This window comes from Musa acuminata, chromosome BXJ1-9, assembly GCF_036884655.1.
Source record: "Musa acuminata AAA Group cultivar baxijiao chromosome BXJ1-9, Cavendish_Baxijiao_AAA, whole genome shotgun sequence".
In the NCBI taxonomy this organism is placed as follows: Eukaryota; Viridiplantae; Streptophyta; class Magnoliopsida; order Zingiberales; family Musaceae; genus Musa; species Musa acuminata.
In genome coordinates, this window is record NC_088335.1 from 11778367 (window position 1) to 11793830 (window position 15464).

Below are 15464 nucleotides of genomic sequence, written 5' to 3' on the forward strand. Positions count from 1 at the left end.
GTTGTGGGCTTTTCAATATTAATCCGAGCTTTGATATTGCTATGTTTAGTTTTAATACCTAAAAACATAGATTTTTTTTTTCTTTTTTAGCTTTCTAGCGTTATGCACACTTAAAGTTAAATTTGGAGGTAGTATGAATATATGTGATATATGCAATCTTGCCAGAAAAAAGAATAGGGTGACACAAAATGTGGTCTAATAAAGTGTTTTTATCTTCATGTCTATGTTTGAATAGGATATCTCAGAAGAGTCGATGTCATGCAACTATTTCTAGAGAAAGAGAAACGGGCACTTTTTGGAATTAAATAGACATTTCACCCGACAGAATGGGCTATTAATTCGATGTGAATGCATTCAACTGTCAAGTTTTGGATCCAAACGAGCAATCCAACTGACGGTTAAACAATCCAAGTTTTATTTGCTACCCGAACCAAATAAATAATAATAATAATAATAATAATAATAATAATAATAATAATAATAATAATAATAATAATAATAACTACTTCAGAAATGAAAAATGAAAAAACGAAAAAAAAATTCTGGCAAATAAAAAAACGAAAAAAAAAATTAAAATGAAAAATGAAGTCACTTGAGCTCACTTTTGTTCAAATAATTACACTAAAAAAATGACAAATAAAGTAACCCAAAAAAGAAAATTCAAATTTGTCCTCCATTAAAGAAACAGGAGTTGCAATTTGTTCGGCGTAAAAGGTCTTCGATCACAAGTTGCACTATTTTAAGCTCTGGCATCTGGAAATGCTACATGATTGCATATACATCAATGATATCTCATGCAAAAATTTTGATTTCCTGCATCGACAATGGGCAACGATCGAAAGAACACCATAAAATATACCATTGTTGAATCTGATTCTAATGTCCTCACCAACATCTTAAACGATAAAGCTAAATCCACCATCACCTATCTTGAATGTTGTTAAAATAATAATAATAATCTTGGAATCTTTTGTTTGTTGCCTACTCAACTATGCATTTTTATAGGGAAGGAAATATAATTTTGCTAGATCTAATACAAGTTTTTGTCATTAAAATGTGTCAGCTAATCTAATCGGCAAAGATGTTGATAGTTTATCCTAACATCTTTTTCAAATGTGACAACTAATCCGATCGAAAAAGATTTTTATGACTTATCATACGTGTAAGATCTTTTTCGAAGGTTCAGTTAATTATTATCTTCATCACTTATTTTATTTATCATCGAAAAGCCTCGTATAATTGTAATTAAAAAATACTCCGATACCGACAACTATATTCCGACCTTATAAGTTTCTTTAAACTTTCTCCTTTTTTAAGAGTTAAGTGAGGCAGAATTGCCTGTGCGCATGTGAACGTCCTCTTATTCTTTGATTGATGAAAGAAAGAAATATTCTTGGGATTGAGAGTATACTTACTTGTGTTCGTCTTCGATTATAATATATCCAGCTTTACCACAACCTACAAATTGTACATCTGAGGCAGTTTCCTAGCGATATAATCTTCGACCAAATGTCGAATACCTCAGAAGCGATGCTAACTTCGATGCCGTTCCTATTTGATCCTTCACACCATTTATTATGATCGGATGTTGTGAGATAATTGATTTCTTAACTTGAAATAAACATATAAAATGATAAAAACATAAATAAAATCTTCTTTCACTTTCCATCATGCTTAAACCAAAAAAAGAAAGAAAGAAAAAGAAAAAGAGAAGATCAAAGTACCTTACAAAGTCACATATTATCTATCTATCTATCTATCTATCTATCTACGAGACGTCTGTTTGATCGTTGGGTTTCAAGAATCCGGCAGATGAGATGGGGATAGCTTTCAAGTTTTGATTCTTTTCTGCTTGCTTTCGTGTCTTGTCACGTTGATATGACAGAATTAGGTCAGGCTGATAGCACCCCACTCACCAATCTCGTGCCTCCTCCTCCTCCTACTGTGACTCGCACAGTGAGTGAGACCTCACCATCCAACTCGAGGAAGATGAGAGATATCTATCTACGAGAATTAGGGACTGACTGTCCAAAAAAAGAGAAGCTACTAATGACAGCAACACGTTTGCATTATGTGATCCCATATGAATATATTCTTGTGATCAGATTTCTTTTCTAAAGAACTCGTCATATGCATAAACGCAAAAAAAGAAATGCTAAATAAAATTATTCTCTAATTTAATTATATATATATATATATATATATATATTAAAAGTTGAAATCGCATCAAAATGAGGCGTGTGTACTAAATAAATACAACTTTCGATCAGAACATGGATTGTTATTTGATCCAACTCATGAAATGGCATTGCTTTGTGAGAGATTGAAAGGATCCTAAAAAAGGAAGAGTCTTTTCCTTCATTCGTTCATCGAAAATAATATCAATAATATTTTTAAGATTTTATCTTATTTTTAAAATATAAATATCTCTTATATGTTTAAACAAGTTAAATAAATAAATAAATAGGATGGCTCATTGTTTGACTATTATAAGAAACTATTGTAATGATCAAAGAAAATTTTGACACCAATAACATAATAGGCGGAAAGATTGAATTTTCTTTTCGTTCCTTATATTTTTCTCCCTAATTTTTATCAAATGCTTCTTTGCTTCGATTAAAATAAACAGACAAGAAATGAAATTTGGAAAAGGTAAAAAAATTATTATATACTAAAACGATTCCCAAACACAACTTGAGTACGGATCAACAATTTAAATTCTCAACCTTCTCTCTTCCTCGAGCCCCAAAAAGCATCGATAAGGCAGCGGGAGACATGCTTTGTATCCTTCCCACATGGGACCAGAAACCCATGCATTCATTACCAAAGTGGTAGTGGAAACCAAAGTTTCGAGCTTTCCTCCCTCCTATCCTAACATTGTGGCGCATCGTATGAACATCACACAAACACACTCACCTACGATATTACTCTTACATACTTAATCCCATCCCAACTCCTTTTTCCTACCCAAGCAAATCTATTCCACGCATCGCAAATGCACCTCAACAAGCACGTTTAAGAGTGTTTCTAATGTGTTTTCTTAAAGTACATATATGTATATATATATATTGTGAGAGAGAGAGAGAGAGAGAGTGATCGAGGATATTTTGTAATTGGGATGGTGCATATGGAAAAAAGATTAATATATAAATGGGAAGGAAGAAAGTGAGTAGATATTGAGCAGCCAAAACCATAAGAAAAAACACATGAAAAGGAATCAGATTGGAGAGAAAAAACACAGACAAGTTTCTTCTTCCCACCAATATAAACATAAAATGTTACGTACACATCATGAGGTACGTAACCCCGTCCTCAACATGCATGAATACGTACGTGCATGGCAAATGTCAGAAACTTTGCACTCGGCATCTCATTCTTCCAAACCAATTCGGTCCTAAAAATCATCATCCGCACAGATGTATGGTATCTGTATGTCAATCAATACTTACCTCGCTGGTTACAGGAGCTAATCATGTGACTGCTACTGCTATGGTCATTGCACCATGTGAAAGATGGTCCTCCACTAGAGATGCCCTGTTGTTAGGGCACGACTTGTGGAGCAACTGCATTGCCTTTCTTCCATGGACAGTAATCTGATTGAAGCTAGTGTCCTTGTGGCTGATGGAGATGGCTACTCAATGTATGGGATCCACCTATTTGTGAGACCTATGATATATATATATATATATTACATAAAGAGAGAGAGAGAGAGATGGGTAATGGGATTTATGAACTAGAGGACAAGTACTGTGTACCTGAAACAAAGGCTTACCTTTACCTTCTTCTTTCGAAGACGAAGCTCGAATCATCATGATATAGAGGAGAGAAGGATGTGACGAACTCATGGTTTTTGTATTTGCCAATTTTTGGCAATTTTATATACCTTTTTCTATAAATTCAGCAACCTCCACCGTTTTGTTTGCAGGCTGCTTCGCACCTTCGACAATAGGGTTTGGTGCTTCAGCACTTGTGATTCTGCTGCACTTCATCTTTTAGACCTCGAACTGTTTAATTTCTTCCATTAATGCTGGCTTATTATTTTCCTATGATTCTTCTCTACGGCAGGTTGGTCGGTTCATGCATGGCTGCTATGTGACAGCTTCTTTTCCGCAGTCAACATCATCAACTGCTGGCTGCTTTAAAGATTCTTCCAGTTGTTGCTTCTTCATACTCTCAAACTCAGGCCTGCAATACAAGTCAAGTTAATTTGATCAAAGTAAAAGTAGTAGTAGTAGTTGACTCCTTTTGGATTCGTGATCGATTCTTTGGCCTTAAAAAGTTCAGGAAACTTGATAATTTCCACACAAGGCTTCTCCCATGTCTAACTTATAAGAAGAAGGTATTTATAGTGGATTAAGATGTGGGAGGCAATCAATATATGTAGGAAATGTAAACAGAAAATGAAAGCATTTCATCAAAAACAGAAGACGCATGGTTGAGTGACCGTCGACTTTACTCATGAACGCAGACACTGACTGGTTCATCATGACAAAGTAAATAGATAGATAAGAAAGGTTTGCAGGGTAAGCTCGAAAAGCAATATGCATGATATTGTTCTTATGTCGAGGAGTCATCTTCTCTCTCTTTTTTTGTTTTTGGTTTTGCCGGTTGATGTTGTTGCTGAAGGCATACTCAGCATCACTGCATCGGTGGATTCAGGATCCAAGTGTGTTTCTGCCAGGTAATTTGTTGATAAGGACCATTCGGTCTGTGTCTATCTCGAAGTGACGCTATTATCAAGATCCGTGCGGGGGATTAGTCTCACAGAGCTAAGATTTAGTCTGTCTTACTCCTCCCCTAAATTTGATTTGATCCTAGCATGGGAACATCAGATGCTCGTAAGAGCTTTCAGAAAAGCGTACAGATCTCGTATGCGGAGATAAAACGATGAGTCGAAGGTGTAATGCGGATGGAGATGGAGACGAAAACCAAACGTAAAAGAGGGAGATGCTGGCAATTTAATGGTGAGTCAGAAGATAAGATGGAAGGGAAGAAAGAGGTGGAAACTTGATGTGGGAGGCACAAGTTGGAGAGAAGCCAAGCGGTGACCCACATGGCTAAGAGAGTAGGATAGCCACAAGTGCACACACTGATGCAGACCCACGACCTAAACTCTTAGGTTAAGGAAAAGCTTCTGATAAATGTAGATTCGGATAAGTAGAGATGACACATGCAATGTGTGTGTGTGTGTGTGTGTGGCGCAAAGATTCCTTGGGGGAGCAATGAAAGAAGGGAGGGGAAACATCGGTCGTCGCATGGGGTTTGGGTGTGGCAGCCAGATGTCAAGCGGTGCCATGAGTGGCAGCTGCAGCAGCAGCAGCAGCAGCTGCGTTGCTCACATGCATGGCATCATTCATCTCCCGTTCGATGTTGTTCGGATCGGTGCATGCTCATGAATGGAATCCGGGTTTTGTTTCATGTGCAGCAACAGAAATCTAAGTCTTCTGAGCGCCCAACATTCTGGCAGTGCAGTGAAGGCCATAAAGCAAGTCCAGGAAGAAGAAGGCCTACCACTGCTGCCGCTGCTGCTGCTGCTGCTGCTATCCCTATCCACTGACGACTGACAGGGATCATATAGAACACAGGTCTAAGCTCACTGCTGCGTGACCTATGATATGATGACCAGAAGAGGAGAGGGCCGGACTTGGACTGCGAGCTTCCCATTCCTCGTTGGACGCTTGCGATCAGAAGATCGAAGGGCTTTAAGAACTGGGAGGGGCAAAAGAAAGGGCTGGGACAGGGGAAGGACGCAGGCCCAGCTGGTCTCCCCAAAATGCATAGAAGTGGAAGAAAGGCGCAGGAAAGCAACCCGAAATAATGATCTAAATGAGCTTTAAAGAGGGGCCGGTGAGGACCACGGATTCAAAGCTCGGTGCTCTAGAAGGCGGAGCCGCCCCAGCGCGCACAGACAATCCATGCTCATTTCACGGAGGGAGGCGTGCGCGGTTCTCCTCCTCCTCGGGCCCATCCCTCCCACCACCAATAATGCTGTGCCACTGACGGACTCCCTCGTGTAGTTTATTACAATGACTCCGCGTCGGATACAGTAGAGACCTTTATCCTGTGATCCGCGACGATCACCTCGTGGCCATAACGATGGCTGGCTCAAAGGGAGTAATAAAGATCGTGTTCCGAGTTTGGACGACATGGTTTTTTGGCCGCGGCAAGCGCAACGCAGAGACTGACTTCCTCCATCTTACGATGTGTCCCTAAAATACTAACACACATGTGCTTTTGCTGGAAAGCTTGAAGCCGATCACCATTAACAATGAGCTTCGGCCATGGCCAGCATATATTCGCTCATTTTTTTTGGGGGGGGCGGGGGGGGTGCAAGGACGGGAAGCAGCTAGTGGAGGAGGTGCCTATAATATAATCGAGAGAGAATAACTGCGAGGAGGAAGCGGGTGGAATTGATGGGAGCCAGTGGGGATAAGAGTGGCCTAAAAGCTGAGCCGGAGCCTGGCGTTCTCTTCTCTTTTTAACATACAGTGAGAGGGCAGAGAGGGAGAGAGAGAGAGAGAGGAGAGGAGAGGACAGGGACGGGTCCGGGCGCAATGATTACATGTGTCTCGTTCCGGTTCCTCGATCTCTCCGGGCCGTCGTGTACGCTGCTTGGGTTCGTCTCACCTCACGGCCCCCGACTCCACGTCACGTGACCGTGGTTCTTGTTGCTACTGAGAGGGACAAAACAGCCAATGGAAGGTGGGAGATGGTGCGATGGGGGTTAGCTTTTACCACCAGCGGCAGCAGAGATGACAACAGGAGGGGGAGAAGGGGAAGGGGAAAAGAAGGAGGGCATCCAGAGGACTGGGCAATAGGGGGAGAGGCAGAAAGAGTGAGACAGAAGAAAGAAGGGAGGGCAGAAAAGAGAGGGAAGGAGAGTGATTCAGAAGGTACTACTCCCCACCAGAAGGAATTTTCAGTCCCCACAGCCACACTCCCACCTCTCTCTCTCTCTCTCTCTCTCTCTCTACTTCTCCAACCTTCAACCACCCCCTATATATGTATGTAAGCAAAACAAAGTGAGGAGGAGTAGATACAGTTCATGGATGACAGATATTATAGAGGATATATAGCAGGTAATTATAGAGGGAGAGATTGAGTCAGAGGTAGGTGTGAGGAGAGAGAGAGAGAGAGAGAGAGAGAGAGGGAGAGGAAGAGGGAGAGACGGGGGAAGGGGGAAGGGAAAGGAGTATATAAGCTGGGGGAGGAGGGATAGGTTTGGTTTCTTCTTCTTCTTCTTGATATAAGAGCAGCCGGGGTGGCTTCTGGAAGGCGATTCCCTTCCGACACTGGCGCGTTCGCGGACTGGGTGGCCCCCTCGGCCGCCACAGCCAGAGGCGACGACCTCTGCCTCGGCTTTAATGGCGGCGGCGGAGGAGGAGGGGGAGGGGGAGGCGGAGGCGGCGGGGGAGTAGTGTGGGCTGGCCCTGGCTCGTCGGCCGCGGCTGGGGGCGGTGGTGGGAGGCAAGACATTAATTACGGGATACCTACCGATATGGGCATGGTGGTGCTGGCCTCCGCCGCGTCCTTCCACCAGCAGCACCACCACGAGTCGCTGCTCGCCTCTGCCGCGGCGGAGCAGCACCCCATCATCCCCCTCCTCGCCGCTGCGCCGTGCCTTGTCGAGGATGACAACCCCGCTGCGCGGGCCAAGCCCGGCGGTATCCACCTCTGGCAGCCGGTCCTGCCCCAGCCGCCTCACCACCTCCCGCCCGCCCATGGAAGCAACCCTAACCCTAATGTCACTCTCTCCAATTACCTCAGAAAGCCCGTGCCTATGCTCGATCCCACCGGAATTATCGCGGGTGCCGGCGCCGTCGCCGCGGGGGGAGGGACGTCTACGTGCCAGGACTGCGGGAACCAGGCCAAGAAGGATTGCAGCCACCGGAGGTGCCGGACGTGCTGCAAGAGCCGCGGGTTCGAGTGCTCGACCCACGTCAAGAGCACCTGGGTCCCCGCCGCACGCCGCCGCGAGCGCCAGGTCTCCGCCGCCGCCGCGGGCTCCTCCGCCTCCACCTCGGCGCCCAAGAAGCCCCGCCTCGTGGCCTCGCAGACCGGGACCGCCTCCCACACCTCCACCTCCAACACCACCCCTCCTCGTAGCTTCGACACGACCTCCAGCCACCAAGGTAACGCCCCAACTACTCCATTCTCCTCCAAATCTTCGCTCAACCACGCACGCGTAAAAACCCTTCCTTTATTCCCTCTCCTTCAGACGCGAACGTCAAAGAGAGCCTCCCGGCGCACGTACGAGCCCCGGCGGTGTTCAAGTGCGTGCGAGTCACATCCATCGACGACGGCGAAGACGAGTACGCCTACCACGCCATGGTCAAGATCGGCGGGCGCGTCTTCAAGGGCTTCCTCTACGACCAAGGCCTCGACGACGGCGGCAGCCACGCCGACGACGCCAAGGACGCCATTCCCAACATCTCGGAGCTGCACCTCGGGAACAGAAACGGTGGCGCTTCTTCGTCGTCGCCGATGCTTCCCTCCGACGTCTTCGGAGGCAGCGGTGGATTGATGGGAGGCACCAACTACGGTAACCAAATGAACTGAACTCCTCCTCAGCATTCTCACACACGCACCCAATCCTCTCACTGAGCTCAACAATCCCATCTTTTTTAACGTCGTCGTCTTGTGTTATGTGAGACCATGGATGCCCGGAGGTGGCCGTGAGGGGTTGGTTGGTTCTACATGTTGTAACCATATGTGTCTTCTCTATCGACTCGCCTTCTTCTTCTTTCTACTTGAGAGACTATTATTTCTCGTTCTAATAATTCTATTTGTTGCATCCTCTCTCTCTCTCTCTCTCTCTCTCTCTCTCTTCCGGTCTTCTTCCATGTGCAACACAGTGTTGCACTGCTATGAGGTGATTGGGGCTTTCTATTCTTTGACTTCTCTCCCAAATATGCTTTCTATTTCGAGGAAGGAAAGTGGTGCAACGCAGTTGCATTAGGGTGGGAGCCTGCGCCCTCTTCTCGACTGTTTCATTCATGTGATATGGTGGGAGGATGTGTTCTTTATAAATGGCTTCATGCCTTTCAATTTTGCTGGGTGTGTTGAGAGTGGGTGTGGGTGCTGTAGGGCACTGCATTGGAACTTGCATCCGAACGACGCTTTCTCCATCAGAGCAATGGGTAGAACGGTTCATCGACTGGCCGTAAGTGAAACATGGCCTGCTTTTACTGCTTGCTTTCTTTTCCGAGGGGTGTTGATATGGCATCAGGTTTACTGTTCTTCCTGTTCTTTTTGCCATCCCATCAACTCTTGCCTGTGAACCTCATCATAGCTGCACAATGTATTGCTGTGCTTGCATTATTTAATTGTATTTGTAGCTTAATCGTATAATCTCGTGTATTGTCTTTTTCGTTTGATCATCTTGAACGCACACACACACTCTCTCTCTCTCTCTGCTGACTGGCTCTTTAATCATGGAATTAGCTTTTCTTGATGTGCTTATGGTAAACAAATCTTTATTGCCTTCTATCTTATTATCCTTTGTTCAATATTAAGATGGACTTCTTTGTTTCTTTGCATAATTAGATTCAAACATCGGTTCCCAATCTTTGATCCAACTTTTCTGGTTTTTGTAGCTTGTTTTTGGAATGCACTAGTATGAACCTGATCATTTATTTGGCTCTTGTATGAACCAACTAATAAGCATGAAAAGGAAAAAAAAATTTGATCTTGAGCATGCCTCACCTTCGGTTGAGACTTTGCTTAAACTAATTCCGAGCATGATTATATTTGATTAAGCTTGTCTCATTATACAGGTAACCAAGTTAGGTGTTTTATCGTCATGATTATATTTGATGTCAAAATGATCATTGTAGACATTGTTACAAGTCCAGCTTGAAATTGATTCTGCAGTTTTGGTTTTCGAGCTTAGCTCATTTATACAATGGTAGTGTTTTATCCAAAGATATCTGATATCAATAAAACATCATTCACTCATTCATGAAATTGAGGGTACCTGTATTAAAGACAAAGCGATGAAAGTTCTCTTTGTTCATTTACCATCTCCAGTTTTCAACAAAGAATCATAAACTTACGAAATATATTACATTTATTTCCTATTAGACTCTTTAGATATGTAGTTCATCTACATGAACGCCGAATTTTCTGTCAATCGGACTGGCTATACATTCAAGTCGAGTAAGTTGTCCAGAATCTCCTCCTGCATTTGCCAGTTCTAGCAATAACAGAATATTTCAACATTTACACTCTTCTAATTTTCTAGAACAAATGTTTTCGACTAGAATTATGGCTTGATTAGTTTAATTCTTGATCTCTTGCGGAACTTGATATGACAAAGATGGTTTTTTTTTAAGGACAAAAATGTTAAGGGTTTCTACCTTCAGTATGATAAGTGGCTCAGCAGCCTGCCAATTTTATTTGATAAAATGTCATGATATGCATATAGGTAAGTTTTGGGCACCTTTATAATCTGATACCTGTGTGTGTTAGATAGAAATCGGTAAGTCATGCTACTTTACTAATAAATGCACTGCCACAAACTCAGCTCAGACAAAAAAGCTTGATGCTACTTATTTCTAAAGGCAGTGCATCCTCTAGTTCATGAAGTTGATAAAGAAAACTATTTTAGGTTCTCATATTTGACAAAAATTAACAATGTTTTAACCAACAAGGTTGCTTATTGCTGTTTTTCACGATTAGATGATGCCAATGTGCACTGAGATGAGTTACTTTTTGCAATACATAGGTGCAAATTCTATATTTCCTGATATAAACTTCTGATGTTGTCTCCAGACCTTGAAGAATTATGCATTTATTGTGTCCCTTTGTTGCCTTGAAAACATCATGTTGATTTCAAAACTACTTGTTGGTTAAGTGGTATAAGCACAAATGAGCTCAATGTTTTTTTGTGGATGAAAATCCATGTGACCTTTGTTGTTTGTGAATGGATTTCTAACTTAAGTTTGTTAATGAACCTTGAATTTTCTTGTAGAGATTATAATGTAGCTAAATTTGTTACTTGAGACAAATAATGATCTAGTCTTCTTGGTTGCTCAGTATATGCAGAAAAAAATGATCTCAACAATATAGAATCATGATATATGCTACATTGGGACAGCTTCTGGAACATGCAACCTTGAGCATCATATATGCTTAAAACTAATATAGAAAGAAAAGATTGATGACCTTGCGGACACTGGCCGGCAGCAAATCAAACATGAATAGTAATAAAATTTGCTGAATGGAAGCATGATTGGCACCAAAAATATTGCATCTGTAAGTCAAACAACTGCCAGTCATATGTATAGCATTATGAGGAGGAATCTGTTCCTTGATTAATAGCCAAGCTTTGTGCTGGAGGAGGAATCTGTTCCTTGATTAATAGCCAAGCTTTGTGCTGGAAGATACATGCTATGGCAGGAAAGAACAAGTATATCTTTTCTGGAATAATTTGTAGGCATGTAGAACATGATATTTTAGATAACAAGTTGTTCCAGGTAGTTATTAGAACTCCGATAAAAGTAATCGGTAATATATGTTTAGCGCACAACTCTGTGATGGAATGATATTACATTGTAAACAAACTGTATCATTATTAAGATGGGCACCAACCTAGAGGGAACTTATTAGGACCTGTGAGTTCGACTTGGTTTTTGGTGATGAATTGGAGATGCATTTTAAATGTTTTGCTAGATATCAATAAGCTTGCAAAGTGGGATTCCTACGGTATTCATTTTTACCATGCTTCTTATTTCCAGATCTGAAGTGGTTGGCATATTTAATGGACTACCTTGCTGCATATGTTGATATAGTGCCTTTACATTATTCTAGTTTATTTCTTTTACCATCCTAGTCTAAATTCAATATTAACTTGCCCATGTTTTTCTTATGTAATTTATTGTTGTTCTTACATTTCAAAATTTTGCTTTGCTTGAAGCAAAATGAACTTATAGTTGCTTACTCTTTTGAAATTTTGCTCAGTTAAGTAATGAAAGTGAGTTTACAGTTAATTTCATCACTGAGAGAGTGAGACTAACCTCTATATTTCCATTCACTTCACAAATCAACCAGCATGCGGTGTCCAGGTTCATTTACGGGGTAATCAACCATCATGACATTTGAGACATGTTTTAGATAAAAGTTAAATGATGCATCAAATTTCATACAATGATCTTTTGAATGTTTAGTACTAGAAAAAACTACATAGATCTCAGATAGTGGACTGAACTGTGGACATCTTTCCTTACAGTTTGCTTAAACAATATAACATGTTCATTAGGACACCGTCCAATTAAAGTGCATGCTTATTTAATGTGTCTGGGAGCACATAATAATCAACGCTCGTCATGTGGACCTGGACCGGTCAGGTTTTATCGACCTAACATGAGCTTATATACTTGAGAACACATACTCCCATTTGGTATCATGTTGTTTAAGTGCCTTCTTTTGCTGTGCTAAAAGGGCAACCCAGTGCCAAAACTCCTATGCAATCTGATATGCAATTATTCTTCAACTGAAATATAAGTGAAGAAAAAGCAATTTATAGGAATTATTACTATTCGATTTGATGCATAAATATTTATGTTTATGATATGTTGTGCATGCTATGATATTGTTGTCTGGCTTAATCAAGAAAATAGAATGAGCAAGATATGGGAGCTGATCCTATATTCTTTTGCGTTGTTTGCGTCTCTCTTTACTCTCATTTCTTGTTCATAGTTAAGATGATTGTGCCAGCTGATCCATCTCATATCTCAATTCCCTAAATACATCTCACTTGCTTTATAAATGTCTGATCATCTGATCGAGTGTTTCTAGATTCTATTAGGGCATGTTTGACTGGAAGTGTGGAACTAAACTCATGGTAAATGCATGAACTGAAAGTTCAGTTCCTGTTGTCATTAGGTTACAGGGAAGCCAATAAAATACTAGTGCAGTTCTTGAACACTTGTTTTGTTTGGTGGTAGATAGGATCTGAGGAAGTAGTTATTGTTGGTTCATCCTAATCATAAAAAACTGCTTTAAAATCTACTTCTGTCTGCGTTTTAGTGTATAAGCACTATACATTCTGAATCTTTTGTTGGTTTATTCTCATGGATGCAAACTGTTCAAGAAGTTTGAGATTTTGTTGGTCTGAAACCAACACCAACTGTTGTAACTCTTTTTTCTTAGTTGTTCCTGATGAGATCCAACATTACTAACCATTGGTTGAGAGCGCTGTCGATGACACTCCCAAGTTCGAGCTCACTGGTTTTGACTCAATGAGTTAAAGATTGATTATTTTATCAAAGTCGATCTAGTATTAGGCATCCGTAGAATTAGTAGGAGCTCAAGTAAGAAAAGGGTTAATCGTAGACGTTAAACTCTTAATCGGAAAAGATTACATATCCAAAATTACTCGTATTCAAATTGACGCATTAAGCATTTTGGATCTCAACAAGATATTAACTGATAGAATTAAGTCGAGTGCTTTTGTTTTGTTTTTATTTTTCTTTTGCGAACTCCTAGTCTTCTATTGGATTTGGATTGGATGGGGGCATCGTCAGTTTGGTAACCATGTGTTCTCATAGTACGATAATAGAGCGGGAGCGAGATGAACTCATTAAATTGAGTTCCCCTTCGCTGGTCACAAATTGGAATACAGCAGCCTCACCACAATAAAACAGATAGCAAATGAATGGATGAGATCAAGCTGCTATGGTCTTCCCACGATAGGAAGGGGAAAGTATTGTTATGGTCCAAGGGAAGAGATGTTCATAGATATTAAAGGGTGATTTATGAGTCTTTTCTTGGATGATTGGTTCAATTTTTAATGTTCCTATTTGGTATCTCTATTATTCTCCAATATCTTAAGTATCTTTTGTCATCGCTTTCGTCCCGTTGCTATAGTCCTATTATGGTCACTTGTGCCACATCACGATCGTCTCCTTTCCATCTGTTGCTCTAATCCTATTATGGTCACTTATGCCACATCACGATCATGATGATCTCCTTTCCTTTCGTGAGATCTTGATACTTTTGTTTTATTGTGAGGCCTTATTGTTTTCACCATATCACTTTCGTCTTTTTTCCTCTCGAACATCTTTAACATCAACAAGGTCAATCTCATTATTGTCTACGACTATCAACAAGAAGGGAGTGAAAGGAGAACGAGGCCTTGCAAAGGGGGAGGCTATTATGATAAGACGATGAGACGAAAGCTACATAGTCAACCTAATGCGATCACCCTACTAGGCAATTTGCAAAGGTTTGAAATATAACATTTATATTAATACAATCAACCTAAAAAGATAATGTCTTCTTCTTAATTATTCATAATTTTAAAAATATTAAATTATTATAGCAAACAACAAAATTTATTTTTTTATCTTCTTTTCGATCTTGATTCAACGCATTTCATCATGTCTGTTTTTTCCTCTCTTTTTTTTGTCATTTAAAGTCAACTCCGATGATTAAGATGAGAAAAAGAAAAAGAAAAAAATTATACACAAACGATGAAAAGAATTTATTAAAATTAAATTATAAATTAAATTAAATTTATTTATTTATATAAAAAAAAGATAAATCAGAAATATTAAAAGTTTTTAAGATAAAATAATAAAAAGAGATTATAAATAGTAATATACAAATTAAAAGTGAGGTGGACATTATTGGGAAAAGGCTCAAAATGTGGGATTTTTCATGGAAACCATCCTAGAACATATAGGCGTTAATTCGAAGTAATAGTGACATAAATCACAAGATCGTAGGCCGTGTTCGATGGACAAATCCTGGTTGCTCCATGTTAAATGATATAATAATTTTTAAAATTCCTTATATCACTAATGCTTGAAATTGTTTGAAAAGCTAGTAATGCATTGGGTATCAGGAAGTTTCGTTCAAATTGACGATGGGTAGAAATGTAGGACATCCACACGTCAATTCAAGGGACAGGATGGCTCCATGTAATCCAACAAAATTAAGTAACCATTCTTTCAAGTTAATTTTCTATCACAATCAACGCCACTATCAGGCGCTGCCATTTGCATCATAAATTGCACTTTGACTAGTTAAACTATAGACTGCTATTTCCTATCGATACGCCATTCTCTTTGTCGAATGTCATTTTCCTTGGCGTATACTAAGGAGATATCTTACTATCGTAGGTACAAAATATATTTCCAATCGTCATGAAAGAATACGTGGTGGGGTCCCTAGCATCTTCCACTATACATTATAATTAAATTATCTAAAAGTTTACACACATGATACAAACCAAAAATATTCGCTCCCTTTAGACTAAGAATCCTCCCGTTAAATTGATTTAGCAGTGTTCCACACAAGTTGATGACCAAAACCAAGTTTCTAGTGTTGTTCATTGGCTTTATTCATGCAAATTATTTGCTTAAGAGTGATGCATATTACTGATATATATATATATATATATATATATATATATATATATATATATATATATATATATATATATATATATCTCACCCTGG

The 15464-nt window shown here is 40.3% G+C and overlaps 1 protein-coding gene across 1 annotated transcript; it reads left to right on the forward strand.

The window, feature by feature from the left end:
* The first annotated feature begins 7226 nt into the window (after window positions 1-7226).
* LOC135593241 (protein LATERAL ROOT PRIMORDIUM 1-like) lies at window positions 7227-9343 on the forward strand. The gene is made up of 2 exons (XM_065083126.1): window positions 7227-8132; window positions 8219-9343. The coding sequence occupies exons 1-2, from the start codon at window positions 7499-7501 to the stop codon at window positions 8557-8559; spliced, it is 975 nt and encodes a 324-aa protein (XP_064939198.1). The 5' UTR covers window positions 7227-7498; the 3' UTR covers window positions 8560-9343.
* Window positions 9344-15464: the final 6121 nt, after the last annotated feature.